Source organism: Cervus elaphus, chromosome 11 (genome assembly GCF_910594005.1).
Source record: "Cervus elaphus chromosome 11, mCerEla1.1, whole genome shotgun sequence".
Classification (NCBI taxonomy): domain Eukaryota; kingdom Metazoa; phylum Chordata; class Mammalia; order Artiodactyla; family Cervidae; genus Cervus; species Cervus elaphus.
The window spans coordinates 91,572,698-91,599,193 of record NC_057825.1 but is presented as its reverse complement, the minus strand read 5'-3'; the positions used below and the strand labels follow the sequence as shown (position 1 = coordinate 91,599,193).

Genomic DNA, 26,496 nt, shown 5'->3' with positions numbered 1-26,496 from the left:
TTTCCTCCGGCCGCGCGCCCCCTCCTCCCTCCTCCATCCTTCCCCCACCCTGTTTGTGTGCCCCTCCCGCTGCGACTGGCTGGGAGGCTTGGCCGCCCCCGCCCCGATAGGGAGGCGGGGGCGCCAGCCGCGGCGGCCACCCGAGGCTGCGGAGGGGAGCGAGATCCGAGGCCCCGAGGCGGCCCTGCATCTGGCCCGGGCACGCGGGGGCTGCCTCTGCACCCCCAGCCGAGGGCCGCGGGGCCTGGCCTCGTCGCGGGGTGGAGGAGGTAAGGGCGAGTCGCGGGCGCGCTGCGGGACCGCTCCTAGAGAGAAGGCAGGGAGGACCCCAGTCGCTGCCTCCTCCCCTTGCTTCTCCCCCACAGCCCTCTGGAGGCCCGGGAGGCTCCCGGACCGCGGGGGATTGGAGCAGGCCAGAGGCAAAGAAGGGGTTAATATAAGGACTTAAAATCAGAACGATTCGAGACCAGGCTTCCCATCCCCCCTCTCGCCATTCGTTCCTCAAGCCAGGTTGGGGGGCGGGGCGGGCTCCAAACCCCACTGGGACTCTGGACCTTGGAGAGCAGGGACCCGAGGGAGGGAGGAGAAAGAGCGCCCTCAAACCCCAGCCCTTTCCACCTGCTTCTGCAAAGGGGTGGGGGAGGGGGTTGGTGTTGAGGCCTGGCTGGGCACCTGTGCGGGTGTCTGAGGGTGGGAGGGTTTGTGTGCACGTGTGATGGTCTCGAGGTGTGCATGCGTGTGCACGCATGTTTCCTCACATCCTGGTGCTTCTGCCGGTGACTGTGCCCACAGAGATCTGGATATGTGTGCCCCACTGCATTGCTTGCATGTCAGTGTGTGCCACGGTGCCCGTAAGCGCTCGCCACCCTCTGCCTGTGACCAGGAGTGGGGCCTGCTCTCTCCTTAGTTGAGTCTGCAGTGGGGGACCCAGGTGGTTTTCTGGGTATGGGATCCCGGTGCTGGAGCCATGTGTGTGTGACCTTGGGAGGTGTGTGCATGCTTGCAGGAGCCTGAGAGTGAGGGGGAGCTTAGAACAGAAAAGGCAGTGTCAGGGCTACCAAGAAGCAGAGGACTGGATGCAGTGACCCCCGTGGGTCTTTTCCAGGTGACAGTGACTACTCTGAGAGGGACAGATGTTGGGCCACAGCCCCAGGTGGAGACAGCCAGAGCCTCTGTGTTCTTGGGGGATTCAGGGGGCAGTCCTTTATTCTCCAGCCACAGGGACACCTCCAGTTACCTCCCCCTCCTCCACCTGCTGGCAGATGGCTCCTGGAAGCACTGAGCTTGGGGTATCATGTCTTTGGCCTGTAATGCCATCTACTAATATCCAAGTCTTCCTTCCTCATTTCTGTAATTTCCACCTTCTCTGCTTTCCTGCATGTGGATTTTATATGGAAAGAGGGAGAAAGAGCTTTTGGGTCTAGAAAGCAACATAGGAGGAAGAAAAGATGCCAGGGGCTTGGTGGAGAGTTGGGGGCAAAGGGGGATGACCATCAAAACCAAACTCTTTGAAATTCTCAATTTTACCTGATTTGAATTTAACAGAGAAAGAGACAAACAGAGGGAGTTTGGCGATATCCACATATTTCTAGATTTAGGGGCTATTTGTTCTTGGAATAATTGTAGTGGGAAAGGGGATCATGGCTGTGGAAAGGTAACCGCCATCTTGCCTTTGAATTCTGTGGACTTTCCTATCTCTCTGGTAGCCCACCACACCCTTTTTCATTCATTCGACATAAACATATTGAGTGCTACTATGGGCCAACCTATAAATATTATAGTATTGGTATGACATGCCACTCCCAACCAGAAGGAACACAGTATTGAAACTAAGAGCGTGGTTTTGAAGTCAGTCAAACAGTGCTGGGTTCAATTCCTAGCTTGTCACTGTTTCAGTTATTCTCTGGTGTGTAACAAACCTCCCCGGTATACAGGGGCTTAAAATAATACTGATTTATGATTTATTATGGTCTGTGGGCCGGCTGTGACTATGGGTTCACCTGGCTCTTCTCAGGTGCATACAGTTGAGAGACTGGCTGGAAAGGTGGCCTTTCATCCTACAGTGCCTCTCTACACACGGCATCTAATCACCCAGTAGTCAAGCCCAAGTTTTCTACATGACAGCTGGGTCCCCAGGGGAAGTTATTCCAAGAGGATAAACTCTAAGCAACTGCTTATCAAACCTTGCTTGCATCAGGCTTGATTAACGTCCCACCAGCCAAAGTCACATAGCCTAGCTCTGAGTCAGTGTGGGAGAGGACCACGTGAGGGCAAGGATGCTGGGAGGCATGGCTCATTGGGTGCCACCAAAGCAGCAGTTTGTAACAGTCACTTACTAGTCTTGGACACATGGTCTGGATGTTCTGAGCCTCAATTTCCTCATCTTAAAATGATGATGCTATGTTCTTGGCAGGACTGTCTTGAGCACTAAATGAGAACCATGTTATCTCACCAGAATAATTAGTAGGTAAATGTTCACTGTTTTGATTGTTAGACTGCAAGCACTTTGACAGCGTTACTGTCTTAGTCATCTTGTCTTGTGTCCTCAGTGCCTGGCATGGGCCTTCTACTTGACATCTTTTTGTTGGGTGGATAAAATAGAATGAAGCAGACAAGTCCTAAACCTTGGAGCTCTGCTAGAGCCACGGTGTCGAGAAGACACATCAAGGTCTGACCTCCCAGCGGTGACTTGCAGAGCCAGGGAAGAATATGTTACACAAGCGGATTCCTGGGTTGATTTAAATTGTAACCAGATTCACCCATTCCATGATGAAGAGTGGTGGAAATCACTTTGGTTATGTAAATCAATCTGTTCATCCTCCATTATTCATTGTGATTCCTCCAAGAATATACTCATGTCTGCTCTGTTTGTGGAAGGTGTGAGGATGAGTCAGTTGTATTGCCCCTGCCCTCCAAATGTATGTGAAGAATAGGATCAGCTGTGTGAACAAGTCCATGACCATCCAGTATGTGATGTTACCAGGTGTTCACACCTGTTTACCATGTGTGAAGAGCTATGGTGAGCAGCGATTCATGTTATGACGTGACTTGAACTGGAGGAGTGGGTGGAAGGCTTCATGGAAAGAGTAGCATCTGAGCTGAGCCTGCAGAATTCACCAGTTCGTGGAGGGGGTCCCAGAAAGAGGGACCAGCAGGAGCCAAGAGACAAGCATATAATGTCACATGGCGCTTCTCAGTGAAGCTAAGCCCCGCAGGGCTCACTGGGCATCAACTGGGGCTGGCAAGCTGAGTGGTGGTCAGATTCCAGCCGGCTCTGAGGGCCGGCCAGGCAGGGTAGACTGTACCTCTCAGAAGATGGCCTGCCTTCAGAGATGTCTTTATTAGAAGAAGAATGACATGACTGCATCTCTTCTTGAGAAACCATGAGAATTCAAAGCTGGAGGAGTTAGAGACTCCAGTTAGAAATGGTATCAGCATCCAGACAGAGGGGGATAGGAGATCTGGGGCCTTGGCTGAAGGAAGAGCAACAAATAGAGGCAAATATTTAGAAGATAGTATTGACAAAGGTCAGCAACTGACGAGATCTGAGGGGGACTCTTGAGAATTCAAGGAGGCATTGGGGTTGCACACAGGGTGCTGAGCAGACAATGAGCATGTTGGTCAAGATGGGAAACAGGAGGAAGAAGCAGGTTTCAGGGTGAGTACTGTGGTGTGAGTTCACTATTAGCCATATTAAGCACTCAGCTGCCTACACTAAAATATCATCCATTTCGTCCTCTCTGCTTTCTGCTGCTTCTTAGAAGCAGTTTAAAAAAAAATAAAAGAATTGCTATAAATTACAGGTCTGAGGCATGGATAACTCCAGGCTAGCGGAAGTGATGGTATAGATTAAAATTAGGTTATCTCTAAGAAGCATTTAAATATGTTCAGGTGTTTTTTGTCTTTTGTACAGTCTGTCATTCTCCCATGCAGCCTCCTCCCCTTCACAGCTGGGCTTTCTGCATCCACTCACTGTCTACTCACATCCTCACCTCACCCCCTCCTCAATTCACAGCAGCCAGGCTCATCCAAGTGGCCCTCTCTGAAGTCACCAGTGGACCTTTCCCACCTCTGCTCTGACCTGAGTGGTCAACTCCTGTTGTTTCCAGTTTTCTATACTCCTTCCATCCATGACATCCCCTCCTCGCTAAGGTTCCCTGCCAGAATTCCCATTTCTGCTGTTGGTTCTTAGGAACTTCTTGGCTCTTCTCCATCCTCTGCCTCTCTGAGGATCCACCTCTCTGCTCTCCTCTCTCTGTACCCTCTCCCTGGTCCTGTTCATCCACTTTTGTTTTTAAGCTTCAATTGCCAAAACTATATTTTCAGCTCTATATTGAAAACTATGTATCAGATATTTCTAAGGCCCACTGGAACCACAAACTCATGAAATCTATAACCAAACTCACTCTACCCCGCAAACCTGCCCTCACTCATTTCCCCTCTTTACTGAACCTCATCCCCATCTACGTACATCCTCAAACCCCAAACCTGAGCCTGACCCTTGACTCCCGCCTTTCATACCCACCACAGTCATTCTGTCATCAAGCCTTCTAAATTGCTCCCAGATCCAGCCTTCTCCCAATCTACACCCCTGCTGCCTTGGCTAACGGTTTCTATGTTGTGTTCCTACAGCCTTCTTGCTGACCCTGGCCCCCTGTAGGCCATTCTTTCAACTACATCTAATTAAGTCTTCGCCTTCCCTTTGGGCTTCCCAGCTGGCCCAGCGGTAAAGAATCTGCCTGACAGTAGAGAAGATGCTGGAGACACAGCTTCAATCCCTGGGTCGGGAGGATCCTCTGGAGGAGGAAATGGCCACCCACTCCAGTATTCTTGCCTGGAAAATCCCACAGACAGAAGAGAGACTAGGAGGCTACAGTCCATGGGATCGCAGAGTTGGACGCAACTGAGCGTGCACGCATGCCTTCCCTTTATTCCATAAACATTTCCGGAGCACTAGTGGGCACTGTTGTTCAGTGCTGGGAAAATAGCAGTGATCGAGAAAGATAATGTCTCTACTCTTATGGAGCTTACATTTTCCTCCCAGGGGTTCCCCAACCCCCAAGTTCCTCAAGCTTAGTGTAGAGGACCTTCTACTTCTTCTATGCCGGTCTCCTACATAGCCTTTATCTCATGACTGCACCATCCAATGCTTTAGTCTGTCCCAGATCACAGGCTGCTTGAAGGCAAGGATTGGATTTTGTAGGTTTGTGTGTCCTCAACATCCCCAGAGTAGCACCTGGTATGGTTCATGGTAGGTACTCAGTAAATGGATGTTGAATAAATTCATGTTGGAATGGTGTTTAGGAGAGATTCTAGGTTAGAAATACAGATTTATATGAGTATTAAGACTTTTGATTGCAAGTGACAGAAATCTAACCCAACCCAAATTATTTTAAGCAAAAAAGGATATGTACTAATGCATATAACTGGAAAAAAGAGGGATGAGTGGGTCTTGGGCATAACTGTACACAGGTTCTCAAAAATGGGTGAGGACTCTCTCTAACTCTTGACTCGACTTCCCTCTGAGTGTTGCCACATTTTTTTCCCCACCATACATGAGTTTTCTCCTTGTGATGGGTGGAAGTTGCACAAGGCCACAGACAGCTTCATCATCCTTAGCATGTGATCCCAGAAAGACTTTAGTCTTTCATATAAGACTAAAGGAGGTCTCTTTAGTCTTTCATATAAATTCCCAGAGAAGGGTTCAGTGGGCTCAGCCTGAGGAATCATTATGAACAAGATCAGGTACTATGATTGGTCAGGCCTGGGACCACCTTACTAGGGTTGGCAGCCCTGTCAGAACCCCAACATGGAGTAGGAAGGGGAAACTCATCGAAAAGAAAGATGAGATGTTGCTATTAACAGAAGATGAAGAAGACTTGCTAAGCAGATAAAAATAATACTGTTCACTGCAGGAACTCTCAGTGACCATGTGGTAGTGGAAGCCATGACAATGCAAGATTATCAGTGTTTCTGGCAGAGTCAACATGTGAAAATGTGACAGTAGACAAGAGCCAAAGAAGACACACATTTTGAGATGGTTGGTCTTATTTGAGGAGATGAAACTCACACACTGGAAAGCCATTTAAAAAATTTTTAAAAAGCTAATACCTCTGATTGAGTCTTCTACTCAAAGAGAACCTTGGGCTGGGCTTAAAAGTAGACTTGAGATAGACATTTGAGATGGGGGAAGGAGATAACAGGTCCTAAGGATGGTGAAGAGACAGGGCCAGGCTGAAAAAGGAGGCAAGTCTTAGGTCTGCAGAGGTTGCTGGTTTGGGGAGACAAGAATACAAAGTGAAGTGAAGTGAAGTGACTTAGTCGTGTCCCACTCTTTGGGACCCTGTGGACGGTAGCCTACCAGGCTCCTCCATCCATGGGATTCTCCAGGCAAGAATACTGGAGTGGGTTACCATTTCCTTCTCCAGGGGATCTTCCCGACCCAAGGATCGAACCCAGCTCTCCCGCATTGGAGGCAGACGCTTTAACCTCTGAGCCACCAGGGAAGCCCAAAGTGAAGTGAAGTGAAGTCACTCAGTCGTGTCTGGCTCTTCGCGACCCTGTGAACTGTAGCCTACCAGGCTCATCCGTCCCTGGGATTCTCCAGGCAAGAATACTGAGGAAATTCTCTAATGGTTCTGTCCAGGTGATCACAATATAGGATTGTGATGGAATTTGAATGGACCACATTTCTGTTTTGCTCTTTTCTCCCCTCCTCCCTCCATCATCTTGCTTGTGTTCAGGCAAAGCTTCATGCTTATGCTGAGGAGGTGGGTAAATCTAGGCAGAAATATTCCTAAGAATGATTTTTAGTCATTTCTCAGCTCCAGGAGATGGAGGGAAACTGTGGGGTGGGCGGGCCTCAGGTGAAGACCCTGGATTTCAGAGACCCCATTCTTCCTCTAGCTTGCATCTCCACACTCAGACCTGTGCCCCCAGGATTACACCTTCCCCTGATCTTCAAGAAGCCTGGCTAGCAAGGTGCTGTGTAGGCGAGATTCCCCCACAGGAAGGAACTTAGCTGGGACAGACAGGCAAACACGGGTGCTCAGACACTGGACTGAATGTGCTTGAAGAATAACCCTGTTCCTGAGCAGCTGTGTGTGTGTGTGAACCACATTCTCCTTATAATATATCCCTCATCACTTTGCCAACTTCTGCAGTTTTACCTATAACCATTAGTCTAGTCAGGTTTTTAAAATTTCTTCCTGAGTCAATTTTGATCATTTATATTTTCCTAGAAAAGCAGTCAGTTAATCCAGATTTTCATAAATTTGGGCCAGGAGTTGTACCTGGTAGCATTTCAGTAACTTTAAAAAATCTTCTCTGTGTCAGTGGTTATATCCTTCTTTTTGCCACAGCACTTATTTCCTTTTGCTTTCTCTGTGAATAGATTTGCCAGAGGAATATTTACTTTGTTGGTCTTTTCAGTTGGTAATCTTTTGGATTACCTCTCAAGGCTACTTTTTTGAGTTTTAATAGACATAAAAAGACGATAATATTGTGATAATAAGTGACTAATATTTAGTTTTTAAAACAAATGTTAAGTTGTCTTATACATACTAAGGTACTTTTAGATGAAATAATACAATAACTTGGACTTGCTCAAAATTATCCAGTGGTGGAGGTGGAGGAGGTGTGAAGTCAGAGAACAGTGTACAGATGAACAAAACTGGCCATGAGCTGATAATTTCTGAAGCTAGATGATGAGTACATAAGAGTTATCATCATATTCTCTTTATTTTGGGATATGTGTGAAAATGTCCATAACAAAAAGTTTTTTAATCCCTGTCTCACTATGCATATCAAAAATTTCTAGATGGATGAAAACGCCTTTGTATGAAAGGAAACCACAGACCCTGAAGTATTTGTATGCTACCAGTCATTGTGTTTATAATATTATGGTTGTTTGTTCAAAGCCCTTAATTTTAAAAATGTTCTGAACTTAAAAAAAAGACCAGGGGCTTCCCTGGTGGCTCAGATGGTAAAGAATCTGCCTGCAATGCAGGAGACCTGGCTTTGATTCCTGGGTCAGGAAGATCCCCTGGAGAAGGGAATGGCTATCCACAAAAGATTCTTGCCTGGAGAATTCCATGGATGGAGGAGGATGGCAGGCTACAGTCCATGGGGTTGCAAAGAGTCGGACATGACTGAGTGACTGAAAAAAAAAAGGGAGACCACAAATTACTAAAAGGAAACATAATATAACTATTTATATAATCCTTAGGTAGGGTTGGACTTCCTAAGAATGACAACAAAATGAGAAATCCTAAAGATTTTACTGATGCAAACTTTAAAGCTTTAGCATGTCAATAAAGATTATAAACAAAAGTAAAAGCCAATCAACACAAGAAAAAAATATTTGCAGTTTATAAATGACAAAAGATCAATATTATAAAAAGCCTTTACAAATCAATAAGCAAAGATGAACCTTCAGTACAAAAATGAGCAAAGTAGTACCCAGTCAAGTCACCAAAGAGATATAAATGACTGATAAATTGTGGAAAAAATGTCCAGCCATTAGTAACCCAAAAAATGCAAGTGAAACAGCCAGGCCATTTTTCAAATTGGCAAGACTACATCAAAGCCAAAGCATGAAGCTGTGGAATTTGGCTGCAGTTGACAGACGATGGGCACCATTGAAAGATCATGAACAGGAGTTATCTCATATCAGAGGCATCTGGTGGTACCTCATATAGGATGCTAGAGAGCTGTGAGACCGAAGACTGGACTTTGGGCACTTCCAGGGGTGGGGGGAGCATGAAGCAGAAGAGAACAGTTGTGTTGAGAGCATTCAAAGGAAAAATCAGCCAGTCCTGATGGTTAACAGGGAGCAGAATTGAGATGGCCAGGGCTGCGAGTGGCACTGTTGAGGGAAAGAAAAAAGGATGCTGGGGAGTGTGTCAGGGGAAGTCCAAGGTTTGTCTTTTGACACTGTGGGTCATTGTGTTATTCTAGAGCCTCATTCCTGGCAACCAATTCAGATTATTTGATCAACAAAAAAATCTTTGCTGCCTCACGCAATTGACAAGTCCTGGGTTAAAGTTTTCGGCACATCTGGCTCTGTGGCTCAGGGGAGTCATAAGGAGTCTTTTTCTTTACCTGGCCCAAAGAGAGGGCAGAAAGGGCCACCGGCAGCTCCAGCCTCACATCCTGCCAGTTTTGCACAGATCCTGGAAGGGCTGTATTGGCCTGGCCTAGGAAACGTGCCCAGGACCAAGTGACAGCTGTGACTGATGAAAAGGCCAAGGTCATATGAGCTCCCCTGAAAAAGCTCATGGAGCCTGGCGGTGAGGTCAGCCAAACAACACTGACTCAGAGGGGGAATAGTTCTCCAAGGGAAAACTGAGGTGTGTACCTACCAAGGGGGGACTGGAGTTGAGCAGCAACACCAACAAATGTCCATTCCCTTCCACCTCTGTCCAAGATCTAAACAGATCCCCCTTCTCACATAATTTAAAAATTTCCTGTTTTATCATACTGCAATTAGCCCTCACAAAACTTAAAACACACTTGTCCCATCTCTGGAAGGAGACGCTCCAAGTTCCCCCCCACTTACTATGTCCAGCCCCAATGCAAGTCTTGTCTCTTATGGTATTGAGCTAGCCCCTCCTGGACTTTCCATTTATGGCCAAACTATAACAATGGAGGAAAAGTCGGATAGCTGAAAGAGCAAAACCCTTCCTGTTGAAGTGGGGAGGTGAGGGAGAACACTGCGGGGTCACAGGTCCATAGCCCGGACCACAAGCTTGACCAGTCAGTGTGGACAAGGTGCCCTGGCCCACCTAGCAGCCGCTCTGGTTCTGCTGTCTTGAGAGCCTGCGTTATCCTTCATGCTTTGTGGCCATGTGCACAAGGGGCTTTGAGGGGTCACCTCCCATTGGTACAAATTTGGGGGCGGGAAAACTTCAGGGGTTGAGTAATCCTTGGCCTTTGTTTTCCAGGTTTGTGGGGCTTTCCTGGCAATACAATCCCTTTAATCATTAGAAAGCTCTCCGTCAGTCTGCATTCAGCCATCCCCAGAGCTATTAACCAAACCAGAGACCTCATTGAAAGTTATAATTCTTGAATCAAGTCCCTGGTGATGGTGTTGGGGGAGGAGGAGGAGTTGTCTCTTAGCAACAGATCTTGGTGCTCTGCCTGTCCCAGGAGCCCATGGTTCTGTGGTTCTAGTAGGGCTCTGCCGCAGGACAATGAAACTCCTAGTCCGTGGTGAGAGGCAGAGCTCTCTGCCCCTTCTTCCTCAAGCTGCAGCCCCCTGGAAGCCTGCTTGTAATGGAAGCCACGGTGGCCTCTGTTGAGCTGGGAGGAGTTCAAGAGGGCCTGAGGAGTCAAGAGCCTGTGAGGCTCCAGGTTTGTCTCCCTCTGTGTTTCCAGCCTGTCTGTCTTTGCTTGAGCTGACTTTAGCTAGCAGCAAGAACTGGCTCTTAATTATCTGACTCTCAGCCCTATTGAATTACTGGCCTCAGGCAGAAAGGGCCTCTCTGGGCATAGCAGCATTTTCTTCCTTTCTGCTTTCAGATGAGCCCCTTCCAGCCAAAGTATCTCTTTCTTGTTGGACATTTTTCTACAGGTCCCCTAAAGTTCTAGCTCACCTCTAGAGGCAGTGGGAGAGTTTAGTCGGCTGCTTTGCTGCTGTGTAGCAGACAGGCGAAGCGGTACTATCCTGTTTAGTTCAGCTAATTCCTTCTTTCAAAAAAATTTGATTTCTGAATCTAATTTCTGAGTTTGGACTTTTTTCCTGGTACAGGTAACACAGACTGGCTAAAGCAGAAAAGGAAATTGACTGGCTCACCTAACTGAACAGACCAGGACCTCAAACTGTGTGAGGAATCGCTCTTTCTCCGGCTCAGTCCTACCTTTCTGTATTGGCTTCATTGCCAGGTTCCTCCCAAAGGAGACAAAGATGGCCCTCACAGCTTGGCCCGCCCCTGCGCTTAGAAAGCTGAGCCCAAAGAGGATGCTTTCCCCAGTAATGCCAGAGAAGTCCTGGAGAAATGACTCATTGACTCAAGTTAGGTGATCTGTGCCCATCTCAGGACTCTGATTGGCCAGGCCAATATCACACTCTGACACCACCGGCTCCCACTCAGACCACATGGGCTGAGAAAGTGGGGAAGAAAGGATGGTTCCCCAATGTCCAGGCAGGGCGCTGTTGCCAGGAGGAGGACTGGGTGCTGGGCTGGCATAGAGAACAAGCATCCATCCATACACCCAGGTGTAAAGCCAGAAGGCAAATGGAACTTAAGAGTAGGTCAGGATGGCGAGGTGGAGCTGACAGTAAGGCTTAAAGATATGAGTGAACCAGACTGTGGGAGTGAACTAGATAGAGGCAAAGAGGGCATGAAGGCATACCTCCCATCAGAAGACAGGACGATTAGGAAGACAGCTAGAAGAAAAGGTTAGAGAACCCAAACAGGACAGCTTCACGGCAGCCTGCCCACATGGAGCGGTCAGTGGTATCATCCAAGGGACCAAGTAGGTGAAGACCTTTGATGACAACCACATTGTCTGATTAGCAGATGGCCTGTGACTTGAAACGGCACAGTGACAGCCGAGGTGACTGAAGGCCAGTTACAGGGTAGAGAGCCCACGAGGCAGGGGAAGGGTGATTGGAAGCCAGAGACGAGGCAGGATCGACAGCAGGAGCTGAGGGTGCCCAGGAGTGGAATGCCAGGAAGGGTGGTGACTTGTGCCAGAAGGAACCTGAAGACAAATATCATGGCCCTTGGAGGAAAGGGCAGAGCAGGGATGAGAGACAGTGGGACAGAAGCAGTGACATATACACATTGATATCATCAATATCAAGTGAGGTGATATCTTGGTCACTGCAGCATGGTACCAGTAGTCCAGCTGGTTTGATGAGTGTGGTTGCAAGACATGGAAATAAGCATTTTTTTTTTGAGATATAACATACATACAGCTGGTACATATAGTACACTAAACTTAAGTGTACGTATGTATAAACTGTGTAACTTTATGTATATACCTGTAGAGCCACCACTTATAACAAGATAAAGAACATTTTCAGCATCACATAAACTTACCTCCTGCCCCTTTCTAGTCCAGATGGGCCCCAGAGGTAACCTCTATTCTGACTTCTGTCCTGATCCATTTAGTCTGTTCTCCATGTGTATGGAATCCAACAGTATGCACTCTAGTCTGGCTTCTGTCATGCAGCATGATATTAAATGGATTCATCCATGTTCCATGTACCAACAGTTCCTTCTTATTGCTGGGTAACATCTCATTATGATGGAGAAGGAAATGGCAACCCACTCCAGTATTCTTGCCTGGAGAATCCCATGGACGGAGGAGACTGGTAGGCTACAGTCCATGGGGTCGCAAAGAATCGGACACGACTGAGTGACCGCACTTTCCCTTTCTTTTATCCCATTATGAATATAGCACGATTTATCCATTCTACTAGTGATGGGCACTTCGGTTATGTCCAGGTTGTTCCCATTTTAAATAAAACTACTGCCTCCCCCCCGCCCTCCCCTTAGAGAATTCTCATTCTTTCTCACTCTCACACATGCACAGTCCTCACGCAGATACTGGAGCAGGCCAGTCTCCTCTGGCAGGTCTGGCCATTGGTCTCCCCTTGCCCCTCTCTTGTGGGCACGTGTTTTCTGGGGAAGTCAGTTTCGTCAAGGGTGGGGGATACGGGTTGGAGGTGGATAGGGCTACCACCCTCCTAAGGCTTGCTCCCCTCTCTTCTAGCCTCCTTGCCCCTGGCTGCCAGCGCCCTGAGCCTGCCTGACCCCTCAGGGGGGCTCGCCCGCGTCCCCCCATGAGCGCGCCGGGCTGACCTCCAGGGCGGCCGCGGTGGAGCCCGGGCGCCACGGGGGCAGCGGGGCCATGGCCTCGCTGGACCTGCCCTACCGCTGCCCGCGCTGCGGGGAGCACAAGCGCTTCCGGAGCCTGTCGTCGCTGCGCGCGCACCTGGAGTACAGCCACACGTACGAGACGCTCTACATTCTCTCCAAGACCAACAGCATCTGCGACGGCGCCGCGGCGGCCTTCCCGCTGGCGCCCGAGCCCGCCGCCCTGCTGGCCGTGCCGGGCGCCCGGCGCGAGGTCTTCGAGAGCACGTCCTTTCAGGGCAAGGAGCAGGCGGTCGGGCCGTCGCCCACGGCGCCACACCTGCTGCACCACCATCACCACCACGCGCCCCTCGCTCACTTTCCCGGCGACCTGGTGCCGGCCGGCCTGCCTTGCGAGGAGCTGGCGGAGCCGGGCCTCGTGCCCGCCGCGCGCTACGCGCTCCGCGAGATCGAGATCCCGCTGGGGGAGCTGTTCGCCCGCAAGTCCGTGGCCTCCTCGGCGTGCTCGACACCACCGCCCGGGCCCGGGCCCGGCCCCTGCCCCGGGCCTGCGTCCGCCTCGCCCGCGTCTCCCTCGCCCGCCGACGTGGCTTACGAAGAGGGCCTGGCGCGCCTCAAGATCCGGGCGCTGGAGAAGCTGGAGGTGGACCGACGGCTGGAGCGGCTGAGCGAGGAGGTGGAGCAGAAGATCGCGGGCCAGGTGGGCCGGCTGCAGGCCGAGCTGGAGCGAAAGGCGGCGGAGCTGGAGACTGCGCGGCAGGAGAGCGCGCGGCTGGGGCGGGAGAAGGAGGAGCTGGAGGAGCGCGCCTCCGAGCTCTCGCGCCAGGTGGACGTGAGTGTGGAGCTGCTGGCCTCGCTCAAGCAGGACCTGGTGCACAAAGAACAGGAGCTGAGCCGCAAGCAGCAGTGAGTGGCCCAAGGGGCCCCCTGGGTGGGTGTGTCCGCGAAAGGACCAGGGTCGGTGATGGCATCACTGTGTTCCCGCCACCATCGTGAGTGTGGCTGTGTGTGCGGCCGAATTACACGGGCCCTGTGGCCACTGGCATGTAATGGTGGTGCGCGTGGGGCCAAGAGTGGCGTGAAGGTGTGTGTTCAGGACTCCGAGACCATGACAGTGTGGCCGCGTTCGTGTGTGTGAGTCTTTCTTTTCCTTCTCTCTCCTCCTTCACAAGGCTGTTTCCTGATTGTGACACCAGACTCTTCTGCCAACCCAAAGACAAGGCTCAATTCTCTATTTTCCCTTTGCTCTTCTCAGGTTTTTTCCTATCTATTGTATCATTCTTTTCTCTCCTCAGAGAAAAACTTGAAAATATTGTTTCTACTTGTCTTCGATTTCTTTCCCCACTTGAACCCCATCTGATCAGGTGTCCACCTCCATCATTATCCTCCGTGTCATCAATGACCTTCATGTTACAAAGACCAAGTCATCATCTTACTTGGCCCCTTGGCAGCCATTTGACACAGCTGATCCTTGAAACATATCTTTTAACTTGGCTTCTAACCCAAGGTGTGCTTAGAGTGTGCTCCTGGAATTTCCATCTCTTTCTATTGGCTTCCTCTCAGCCTTTGCTGGGCTTATCCTCATTCCTCTGGTCTTGAAATGTAGACTTATGAAGTACATAGATGTCATCTGTCCCCATGGTGATGAGCCCCATGGGGGCAGGGATTTTTTTCTGCTTTGTTCACTGCTGTAGCCCCAACACCTAGAACGGTGCCTGGTGCCTAGAAGGTGCCCATACATGTTGAATGGATGCATGAATGACTATGAACATGTGAGAGTAAATACTCACATGTCTCTTTTAAGTATGTTGTGTGTCTGTGCAGCTCCTGGAGGTTGGTGCAACTATAAGTGTGCTTTTCTGCATCTGAGAACATTTCTGAAAATGTGTATGTGTGTGTGTTTGAATGTGTTGGTAGGACTGTGCCTCAGCCTGTGCGTGCCTGTGGATGAACGCTATATGAATTTGTGTACATGAGTGTGTGGGGCTGGCTACTGGGCTGTGTGGACTGTGTGTGCCCCTGATTGGGCTTCTGGAGGGAGGAGGTGGCTGTGTGTGACTGAACATGCCTGTGAGCACTTCTCTGGGGAGCAGGGGTGTCTGTTTATGTGCTTGGGTCTGGGTTGGTGGGGTGTGAACGTATGCATTTCTCTATGCGCTGTTGTGTGGGCAGTGTTCCTGGGTGTGTTCTGCATGTACCTATGTGACCATGAGCAGACACTGTTGCCAGCTTTGCCCTCGTCTCTTCCTACTCTTCAGGGTCTCCTCCAGTGGGTGGGTGGGCAGCCAGGACAGGGCACTGGGGTAAGAGACTGCTCTGGGCCCAGGGAGGTGGTGCAGATCGACCAGTTCCTGAAGGAGACGGCGGCACGGGAGGCCAGTGCCAAGCTGCGGCTGCAGCAGTTCATCGAGGAGCTCCTTGAGCGGGCTGACCGGGCCGAGCGGCAGCTGCAAGTCATCAGCAGCAGCTGTGGCAGCACGCCCAGTGCCAGCCTGGGCCGCGGAGGTGGGGGAGCTGGTGCTGGGCCCAGCACTCGGGCCCCAGGCAGGACGGTGAGTGCCCACCTGCCTTCCCTCCTTTGCCTGCGCATCTGACCCCTACCACCTTGCCTCATGCATGCCTGAATCCCCCTCTGATACTCCGTGCTTCCTTCTTTGGCTCTTCCCCATGAGCAGACTGCAGGCCTGAAGTAGGGGTCCGGGAATAGGGGAGCCCCTCCCTGAGGCTGTAGTGAGATACCCCCCAGCAACCCCAGGCCTCAGGCAGGGGCTCACCTCTGCCCGTCTCTGCAAATGAGAGCCCAGGAGCCACAAGCCGGGGTCTGGGGTGCGTGGTGGGCACCGGGAGGGGGCTGGTGAGCCAGCTTCTCTGGGCTGTCTGTCTGTCTGCTTGTCCATCTCTCCCAACTGTTTTTCTTTTTCTCTCTCTTCTCCCCCATCTCTGATCTCCATCTTGTACCCTGTTTCTCCCACTGCTTCTCATCCTCTGGCCCCCTCTGCCTCCTGCCTTTCCTTCCCTCTCTGGGGGCGCACAGCGAGAACACCACGCAGGCCCGGCCATGCCTAGCACGTATGCAGTGTCCCGGCATGGCTCCTCTCCCAGCACAGGGTAAGCCACGGGCCTGGCCCGTCCCCGCACAGCCCACCCTCGCCTAGAAAGATCCACTGGTCTGCTGGCCCTTCTGGGGCTTGGCTTCTCCTCCTCCCCTCATCCTCCTTGGGTCACCTCTGTCTGCCTTTCCACACTCAGAGGGGACTCTTGGACAGTAGGGTGGGTGGATTGCCATTGGCCAGTGGTAGGTGGCCTGGAGCTTTTGGGCAGGCCTAGGACCCCTTGCTCCTCACAGTCTGGTCCACCCCCCACCCCAGGGCCTCCAGTCGCATCCCAGCTGCATCTCAGAGCTCAGGTTGCTATGACAGTGACAGTCTGGAGCTGCCCCGGCCAGAAGAGGGGGCCCCCGAGGACAGCGGCCCCGGGGGCTTGGGCACGCGGGTCCAGGCTGCCAACGGCGGCTCGGAGCGGGCCCAGCCCCCTCGCAGCTCTGGACTGCGGCGCCAGGCCATCCAGAACTGGCAACGCAGACCCCGTCGACACAGCACGGAAGGGGAGGAAGGTGACGTCTCCGACGTGGGCTCCCGAACCACCGAGTCAGAGGCTGAGGGCCCCTCGGATGTCCCCCGCCCTGGGCCTGCCATGGCTGGGCCGGTGAGCAGCTGCCGGCTCTCTGGTGAGTCCTGAGGGGGTGGGTTCTGAGAGGCCGGGTTTTCCGTGGTGCTGACTGCTCTCAGGGGACACAGGGGAGGCAGTAAATCTCCTGGGCTCCTGCACCGCCTCTCCCCTTGCTCCAGACTTCCCACATGTACAGGGTCCTGCAGGCTTAGGGCAGGAGCTGCTGGGACACGGGGATCCGTTCCCGTGACATTCGTAGGAGAGGAGTTGAGAGTTCAAAGTGAAGCCAGGAGTCAATGGGGCAAGCCCTCTCCCATATCCATACAAGGCCACATGCGTATGTGGGTGGGTCCAGGGCTGAAAGTTCAGGTCAGGGAGCATGGCTGTGCCTGGTGACTGCTTTGGGCAACTTCTCACCTGCATTCTGTTCACAGATGCACGGTTTCTATCCAAACCCTTTCCTTCCTCCAGTCTTGACTCAGTTGCCTCCTCTAGGGGATGACTTTGGACTGTGTGATGATATATGACCTCAAAAAGAAAGTTCACTTGAGGAAGGGCCACCTTTTTCTAATTTGCAAAATTAGGGAGGGGGATAAGGCAGAGGAGGGGGAAGCAGAGACCCTTTGTCCCTCCTTGCCAGTTTCTGGTCCCCCAGCATGGTTCTGTCAAGCGCATTCCTCCTGCAGTTCCTGCCCTACCCCAGCTCCCCGCCTATATAACCCCCCCCACTGACCTCTGACCCTGTGGTATTGTGCAGCCCGCCCCGAGGGAGGCAGTGGGCGGGGTCGGCGAGCTGAGAGGGGCAGCCCCTCCCGCTCCAATGAGGTCATCAGCCCGGAGATCCTCAAGATGCGAGCAGCCCTGTTCTGCATCTTCACCTATCTGGACACACGCACTCTGCTACACGCTGCCGAGGTCTGCCGGGACTGGCGCTTCGTGGCCCGCCACCCCGCCGTCTGGACCCGGGTGCTGCTCGAGAATGCCCGCGTCTGTTCCAAGGTGCCTGTCCCTCTCTGCCATCCTGCTCTCCCAGTCACCCTTGCTGTGACCCCATCTTTTCCCTGGCAAAGTCTAGCCCTGCAAGGGCTGGTAAGGTGGTAACCCTTACCACACCCCAGCTTCAACCTGGCTCCCCGAAATGTTCTCCTGAGGCCTCCCATCCTGGGGCTGGTCCATCTCCCACCAACCAGACTCACATCCCATTATACCCAGATATCTCCTCTCTCCCTGCAGTTCCTGGCAATGCTGGCTCAGTGGTGCACCCAAGCCCACTCGCTGACACTGCAGAACCTGAAGCCCCGGCAGCGGGGCAAGAAGGAGAGCAAAGAGGAGTATGCCCGGAGTACCCGGTGAGGCCATGGGGTGGGGCTGGGGGGACCGCTCCTGGACTGCAGACCCAGAGTGATGTCAGGGTGCTTCCCGGAGGAGGACCTGGCTGCAGACAGTGCCCTGACTTCTTGGCCATCCCCAGGGGCTGCTTGGAGGCAGGCCTGGAGTCTCTGCTGAAGGCAGCGGGGGGAAATCTGTTGATCCTGCGCATCTCCCACTGCCCCAACATCCTCACTGACCGTTCGCTGTGGCTGGCTAGCTGCTACTGCCGTGCCCTGCAGGCCGTCACCTACAGGTGGGTCCCCACTGCTGGAAGCGAGGCCTTGGCCCGAGGGATCCCTGGGCTCTGCATACGCATACCTTTTCCCCCTCCCCGCAGGGCTCTGGGGCAAAGGGACCCAAGAGCTCTGCAGCCCAAAGGAAAGGAGCAGAGGCCTCCAGAGTGGGTGGCCCCAGCTTTTGTCTTTTCAACAGAAGCGCCACAGACCCAGTGGGCCATGAGGTCATCTGGGCCCTGGGCGCAGGCTGCAGAGAGATCGTCTCCCTCCAGGTGGCGCCACTTCACCCCTGGTGAGCAGAGGCAGTGATGGGGATGGGCAGGGTGGTGAGTGGGGCTGAGGACCCAGCAGACCTGGGCCCATTCCATGTGCTGTTTGGGGTGACAGATTCACATTCATCAGTCTGTCTTTAGGCTTCAGAATCAGACGTGGGGTCATGGCCTGGCTTGCGGGCAGTGTGACTTTGGGCTACCCAGTCATGCCTTAGTTTCTCAACTGCAGAGTGAAAGTGGTATCAAGTATCTGTGGATCTTGTTAAGCCTGTAGCTGGCTCAGATGAGATGTGTGCCTAAAGGCTGCAGAGCCCACAGCGAGTGTTCAGAAACGCTGGCCTGAAATAGCCAGCTTTGTTTGACACGAGAAAGGCAGTTAGGGAGGTCAGTGTATAATCCACAAGAGAGCTGGTTTTCAGAGAGTCCAGGGTGTGAGATCATTCATCGCTCTACTTGGAATTCTCAAACTGCCAGGCTTTTTCACTCCCTGTGTGTGCCCTGCAAGACTCTCTTCATGACACTGCCTCCGGGGTCCCCAGTATCCCATCACTGACACTCAGAATTTGTCACTGCTCCCCTGTCTCCATTCCTCTTGCACCTTGTCCTAGCCCCTATCTAGTCAATTTTACAATAATTTCTCTATGTGTCAGTCTACACCAGACTCATGTTTCTTGGGGCAGAGGGTGTGAATGTCCATTTCTGTGTCCCTGGTACAGAGCACATGGCAGCCGCTGGGGATTGTTAAGTGATGAAGTAGGTTTGCTGTGAGTGGTGGGCAGGGCCCAACAAGCAGTGAATGTGGAAAGGAAGGCTGGGCCAAGGTCAGGTCTTGCCTAAGAGATTTAGATTTTTGCATTTATCTAGAAAGCACTGGGAAGCCATTGGGGGATTATAGATCTTAACAAATGGGATTACATCAGACTGGTAGCATCCTTTGTCTTCCCCTACACTGCATACCTCTTGGAGGCAGGGTCCATGTCTATATGTCACCACTGTGTCCCCAGTGAGTGAGTGAAAGGCACTCAGTCATGTCTGACTCTTTGTGACCCCATGGACGGACTGTATAGTCCATGGAATTGTCCAAGCCAGAATACTGGAGTGGGTAGCCGTTCCCTTCTCCAGGGGATCTCCCCAACCCAGGGATCGAACCCAGGTCTCCCGCACTGCAGGTGAATTCTGGCCCAGCTGTTGTTCTTGGTCATGGCAGGACTTGAGAAGCATTTTGTTGAATGACCGACTGAGAGAATGTGGGAGTGAGTGCAGCCACTGGGTGAACTGGCAGGGAGACGAGCTACATGATCAGATGAATGCTGATTGTGGTCTGAGTGTGGGTTGGAGAGTTGTTGAGGAATCAGAATCTGCAGGTCTTGGCAGGAAGTGAAGGAGGAGGAGTCAGGGAAGATCCCAGGTTTCTGACTTGAACAGTTGGGTGGTTGGTGGGGCCCTCGCCCTGTGGGGCGGGTCCTGACCGAGGAGCGGACTTAGGATGGCATGCAGCCAGGGGCTCCCTGACGACCCTCCCTCCACTCCATTCTCCAGCCAGCAGCCCATGCGATTCAGTAACCGCTGCCTACAGATGATCGGTCGCTGTTGGCCCCACCTCCGGGCTCTGGGGGTCGGGGGCGCCGGCTGTGGGGTGCAGGGCCTGGCATCGCTCGGTGAGTCTCTCCGTGGGGCTGGCGTAGGGGGTGATGGGAAGCAGGCATGGGTGCAACAGTGAAATCATAGCAGGGCTTGGCCTATGGTGTGGGTGGTGGCAGGAAGTGACCTGGGTGTTTGTCAGCAGGCCCTCCCCTCTCCTTCCCTCTTCCTAGCAAGAAACTGCATGCGGCTGCAGGTGCTGGAGTTGGACCATGTGTCGGAGATCACCCAGGAGGTGGCGGCTGAGGTCTGCCGGGAAGGCCTGAAGGGCCTGGAGATGCTGGTGCTCACAGCCACCCCCGTAACCCCCAAGGCCCTGCTGCATTTCAACAGTGAGTGATGGGGAACATAGGTGGGGTACCACTGTTGCCTCTTACCATGTCTTGTCAGCAAGTAGCATAGCCAACTCCCTCTTGCTCCTGGTCAGCAAACACCAACACTGGGGTCAGGTTGACTGGGGTTCTAGCCCTGGCTTTGCCACCGGTGCCTTCTGAGGCCAGGGTGGCATTGAAGGCCTGCCAGCATCTGACCCGAATGGTTCAGTTCAGCCAAATGGGCCTGTGTTGCCCTGTGCTCCGAGATATGGGCTGTTCAGCGTCATCTGCCATCTGCCCCCACGTGAGCCTCCAGCCGAGGGCCAGGGCTGAACAGATGGGTTCTGGAACTTACTGACCTACGTGTCCATTCTGTCTTTACCGCTTATTAGCTGTGTGACTTTGGGCAAGTTACTGTACTTCTCTTGAGTCTGTATCCCCATCTTTAAAGCTGAATGCTAAGCTGAATGGGCGGGAAGATTAATGAGATAATGTGTGTGAGCCCCCCAGGACAATTCTCAGGGTGAAGCCTTCAGCACGCCTCTGCTGGCCCCTACCTCCCTCTAGCCCCCACTCCCTCCCTGTGATTCCTCCACCTTTATTAAGGATGCAGGTGCCCAGCTTGAGCTGCACACACCCAAGTGAGTCCCTCATGGGGGACCATTTGGCCCCTGGCAGGACCCCATATCCTGAGCACTGCAGGTTCCTTGACTTTCTTATCATCGCCAGGATCCTCTTCTTCCCTCCCCTTCAATCTCATGGCCCTGCCCCGGGCTGACCGTCAGAACTAACTGCTTGGCCTCCAAAATCTTAACCTCTAGAATCCTCTCAGCCTCCTGACCTTCTTGCTCCTCCTCCCCTGACTTCATGGCAACATCCAATCCCTTAAGCCCTCTGCTCCCCGCCTCTGCTCCTCCGGTGCTCTGGCTGGCCGAGACCCAGCAGCTGTGCCTCAGCTACTCTGCCCCTGTAGTTCATCTCCGCATGCCCAGACGGTAGCACAACGGTCCCCTCTGCCAGCGAAGTCGCTGGAACCCCTTCACAGCTGGCTATCATCCACTCGTCCTCCCAGAGTCCACCATAACCTGTGCTCTGGGACCTCACCCTCTTTGTCTCCTTGCCCAGGGTAGCCCGGGGCAGCATGGATCTGCTCCCAGCGCCTAGCACACGGTTGTCTCTCAGAGTGTTCTGATTTCATTAATTGGTAAGAGGAGAGAAGACAGCCCTCTCGCCCAGGTCAGACGTGGGCCCCACCTTACTCACCTTTTCCTAGGCATCTGCCGGAACCTCAAGTCCATTGTGGTTCAGATTGGGATTGCCGATTATTTCAAAGAGCCCAGCAGTCCTGAGGCCCAGAAGCTGTTTGAGGACATGGTAACAAAGCTCCAGGTGAGCAGCTGGCTCTGATCAAGAACCCCCAGGGCACCCCGCGGCTGGGACTGGTGACCTGGGTGTTTGAAGGGAGGGCTCCGCCTGCCTGCCCCAAGGGGAACTTACTCAGGTTTGGTCCGCAGGCCCTACGGCGGAGGCCCGGCTTCTCTAAGATCCTGCACATCAAGGTGGAAGGCTGCTAACCCGGGTTGGGGGCGGCAGGGTCCCTGCCAGCCCCACACCAGCCACGCTCTTTGGACCTCCAGAAGGACCCTGATCTGGACTAGACTTTTGGAGGCGTGGTGTTATCCCTGGTTTCTGGGAGAGGGGTTGTCAGTCTCCTGTCCTCCTGCTGGGACGGTGGAACGCAAGCCTGACCCTGAGCGCTGCCTCTCCAGGGCAGGGGCTTGGACGGCTGGCCCCCGACTCCCACCCCACCCCATCTGGAGCAGCCCTCTAGGCACGGCCAGCGAAGAGCTGAATCTCCGCCAGCACTTGGTGTCACCGCCCTGAGGATCTGCAATAACCACCAGGGGCTCCTTGGCTGCTCAGGCTGTTGGGGCAGGCCTCCCCTTTGTGAGGCCCAGCCTCCTGGTCGGGAGCCTCTGTCAGGCCCCAGACCAGAGGGGTTGCTCCAACAGAGCTCAGACTTGGCCAAGAGGCCCTTCTCTTCCCCCTGCCCAGTCCCAGCTCTCTGCGGGGCATCCCCTTCAGGCAGCCTGCCAGGGCTCTGGGTCCATATTCTCCAGGGATAACCCTAGGGGTCATGGGGATGTGGTCAGCTGAAAGTGGGAAGTAGGGGGGTTCAGTGAGGTAGTGGCGTGGGCTTGGAAGGGCAAGACATCTATCCAGAACTTCTCCCCAAGACATCCAGGCCATGCCTCCCAAGGATGGATATTGCCAGGGCAAGAACACTTCGAGTTTTTACCGCTGTAGAGAAGACAAGACTCCTCCCAGCCACCACATATCCCGTGACACCAGAACTAAATTCTGAGCTACCAGGTACCTGTTTCTGTACCTTCCACCGACCCCGAGCCTCTGGAGGGGCCAGGTCCCAGCTCTGGGAAATGCTGTCAGCAGTGGGAAGCGGTGCCCGTCCTCAAGGAGTATACTTCTAATCTGGGTGCTTGGACAGGAATCTGATGGCCTTTGGGTCCCCAAGGTTATGTGAGAGGGAATCACTTGGCTGCCGTCTGCTGGGCCCTGGAGGAGGCTGTAAGGGGGTGGTTTAGTTTGCTTCCTTGTCCGGTTACCTTGCTGGAAGATGTGGCCTTGGTGGGGAGCCACAACTTTGGGGCCCAGAAGGAGGAGCCCCAACATTGGACTTGTCCCCCCTCTTCAGTCTCCACTGACCCATGGGCTGAGGGCTGTGTTGGGGGGTCTTCTGCCTGGGGCAGTGCTGGGACCTGAACCAGGATCACTGGCTTAGAGTGCAAATGGGGGCTCTCACTGACCCTTGCACGGTTTCCAAAGGGTCAGGTCCTGGCACTATGGCTCTAAAGACTCAGGTCTCCCAAGTTCCTCCTCTTAGCCCTCCCACAGTGGCACAAAGGCCATGGGTCCTGCCAACCTCCATTTGGAAAGTTCTTTCAAACAGTAATCTGGATCCATCTTAGGGTTTCCTTCTCTCTTGCTATAAGATAGGCTTTCAGCCCTAAACATTAGGGCACTGGTTCTGGCTGGGGCTGGGCTCCTCTAGTTTCCCAGTCCTTTCCGGGAACCCAACTTTTCTGCCGCAACCTGGCATCAGGACATCAAGACCCACTCTGGGTTTCCCTGCAACAAGGCCTCCAGAGCTGGGACCCTCACAGGCTCAGAAGCGTATCCAGCTCTCCTGGCTCCCCACACAGCTGTGTCTTGCTCTTTTTGTTGTTGATTTTCTTCCCGTGACTTGTTCTGGCCCTACACCTTGAAGACTCCAAATACCAAGGGTGGCATGTCAGTATCTCCATCTAGCCCTGCACGAAGCCTTGGCTGTGTGGCATCCCCACCCCAGAGCAACTGGTTCTGTTGGCTCTAACCTCCCAGTTCTGTCCCCAGGAGTCATGAAGGAGAAGCACAACTTTCCTCTGTTCTGGGGCCGGAAGGGAGGTGGAGGTCCCCTTGGCCTGGCTGCCCTGGCTGTGTCTGTTCTGCTTTACCAGCGGCACCCTTCATAGCCCCTGCTGCCTGTGACCCCAGGACCAAAGGTACTGCCCTCCCTCTGTCTCCTGGACAAAGCACAAAGGGATGCCTTGCTTGGCCTGAGCCTGTCCTACTGAGGGACTTTTTCTGTCCCAGGAAGCCTCCATCCCTGAATACAAGGCTTTGGGCAACCTCCCTGGGAAGATGCCCAGTGGAATGGCTGCCATTAGTTCTGGGCAAGGTGAGGGTGCATGGGCAGCGAGCTCGAGTGAGAAAGATGGTGCTGAAAGGCCTGGTGATTGTTAAGTTCCTTCTGATCAGCCGCGCTGAGCGTCACCAGCACTGGGGGCAGCAGGGTGAACAGGACCCCCCTCACCTGTTGGTGGGAAGTTTTTCCTCTCCACGAGCTGGCTGTTTCCAGAAACCCACCGAGTCCCCCATCCTTTGTTTTCCAGCTGAGTGTGGGTGGATGCACAGTTCATAGGTCCAAGCCCCTGCCCAGATGGGTCACAGCGTGTCCCACTGCACACCCAGGACTGATAGGCTTGTGTGCCCTAGCCTGGATGTCTGCCCTGAGACTGCTGGGTGTGTGGGCTTCCACCTGTCCTCACCAGCTTGGTGGTAGTTTTGCCTCTCCTCAGGGGGATGAGCCCTTAGTGGGGGGCACCTCATCTTTCACTCACCCAAAGGGGAGCCCTCTTTCATATCTCACAGCTGATGAGATGCAAAACAGGACTATCTGGGAGACCAAACCAAGGCAGGCCCTGCTCCAGTGGACCCAGCCGGTGTAGAGGCCCCATCGGTGATGGCCACTCGGTGTCCTTACCACCTCCCTGCCAGCCCAGCACCTGGCAGACTTGCGGTGTTTGTCTTGAGTACATCATGCTTTATTCAGGCTGCCTCCCCACAGCACTGGCAGGGAACAAAGGAGATGATGTATCTGGATCCCTGAGGGAGAGAAAGCGGGCCGCCCGGAACCATGGCTTTTACTGGCCAGACCACCTCGGGACCAAGGCAGAGTGGAGTTTGAGCCAGTCCTTCAGTTGCTGGGGTGGGGCCGGGGGAGGGAAGGCGGCCTCCTTCCCAAGTCCTGCTGCTGAGAGGCCTTGACTCCATGCTTTGTCTCTGGGTTCTGCATGTCCCCCTGCTCCTGGTCTCTAGTCCTCTGGGCTGTGGGTGGGGAGCCACCCATGCCTAGTCCTCTTGGGCGCTAAGCCGATCTTTCCAGAGTGACTATTGGTGCCAAAGACCCAATTCCTGGTGGGCTTGGGGTGAAAACAAGCTGGGGATCGGGTATAGGGCCCAAGCACCCGGAGGAGTTAACTCATGCTTTAGGATCTGTCCCAGCCCATCAGTCCCTGAGGAGTGGAACTGCCCTCCCCCAGGGGCCTGGCACTTCTCCCTACTCCTGGTGGCTCTGCTCTCTCACCCAGCCTTTTCCCAGGCCCCATTTCTGTATATACTGCTGTGTAACGTGTGTATGTGTGTGTGTGTATTTATTCCTGGACAAGTGTGTTTGTTCATCTGCAGCCTTGCCTGAGGATAAGGTTTAGTTAGGATTGGATGAAGATCAGAATAGCAGGGCCAACTAAGGCAACCAGCTCCTAGTCTGACCCCAACCCCTTGGGACCCTGGCCAGTCCCAAGACTGCCCCGACAATCAGGCAGGCTTCCCCGCTGCGAGTCCAAGTCTCGCCTGCCGCTGCTGGCAGGGGCCCAGGCCTCAGCTCTGCCCTGGCCAGGGCCTAGCGCTCAGGGTCAGGCTCGCCCTGTGGCTGGCGCCAGTAGGCCTGGCTTGCGTAACCCTGCTGGCGGGGACCTCCACAGCTGGCCCCCATGCCATGCCCCCCCTGAACAGCCAGGTGCAGTGGGCCTGAGCTGAGAGGGGAGCTTTCCTCACCCCAAACACATCAGGCAGAGGGGTGCACAGCAACTTTTGGTTTTGTTTCTGAAGTGGTGCCTGTACCTCCAGCCCCCAGGGGGCCTCCCCTGGCCCCACTTTTCTGCCCCACCCAGGCACCACCATCCCAGCACTTTGCTCCACATCGCCCATAGATGCCCTTTGCCGAATGTACCCGAGCGTATGTATTTAAAAGGACTCCAATGGGCATCTGAATTTGTGGCTTTGTATCCAATAAAAGATGGTGAAACTGGAATAATATCTGCCTCAGGAAAGTAAATGGTAGGTGGCCACATTTGCCAATCTGTCACCAAACCTTCCTGTAGCTGAAATGCACTGAGTTAGCAAGGAGGTGGATGATCTGAATGGCATCAGTGAGGCCAACTGAAGTATTATGAAGACCTGTCTCAAGACAGTAGACATCACTGGAGGAAGGCCATGTGGGTCACTGCCCCCGCCAGAGCTTTCAGCATCTGCAGGTAAAGAGCCTTGAGGTCATTTCCGACCCTCAGCCAGGAGAAGCCATCTTTGAGGGCAAGCCCAGCACGAACAGCAGGAACAGCACACACCTGCTCATCCCCTCACTGGCTTGGTCACCAGAGGGCTCCGGCCAGCCAATCCAATTTGGCCTGATGGAGACCAAGTTTCCCATCATGGTCTGGCTCAACATCCCATTTTACAAAATGGGGTTGCCCCCACTGATTTGATTCCTCAGGTCTTAAAATCAGAAAAAAGAACAGGTGCTTAGGCTTAAAACTGTGTGGCTCTAACA

At 53.4% G+C, this 26,496-nt stretch overlaps 1 protein-coding gene across 4 annotated transcripts; it reads left to right on the top strand.

Moving 5' to 3' along the window:
* Positions 1 to 25,980, top strand: FBXO41 (F-box protein 41). Of its 4 annotated transcripts, none has more exons than XM_043918380.1 (14): positions 1 to 269; positions 10,751 to 10,823; positions 12,724 to 13,733; positions 15,154 to 15,379; positions 15,862 to 15,935; positions 16,196 to 16,554; positions 17,254 to 17,495; positions 17,730 to 17,845; positions 17,968 to 18,120; positions 18,300 to 18,395; positions 19,915 to 20,033; positions 20,190 to 20,348; positions 21,604 to 21,719; positions 21,845 to 25,980. In XM_043918380.1, exons 3-14 carry the CDS (start codon positions 12,862 to 12,864, stop codon positions 21,902 to 21,904), a joined length of 2,592 nt encoding a protein of 863 aa, XP_043774315.1. In that variant the 5' UTR covers positions 1 to 269; positions 10,751 to 10,823; positions 12,724 to 12,861; the 3' UTR covers positions 21,905 to 25,980. The 4 variants fall into 4 exon arrangements, with proteins under 4 accessions (XP_043774315.1, XP_043774314.1, XP_043774316.1 ...); XM_043918381.1 differs by lacking the exon at positions 1 to 269 and adding an exon at positions 10,266 to 10,353; XM_043918379.1 differs by lacking the exon at positions 10,751 to 10,823.
* Positions 25,981 to 26,496: the final 516 nt, after the last annotated feature.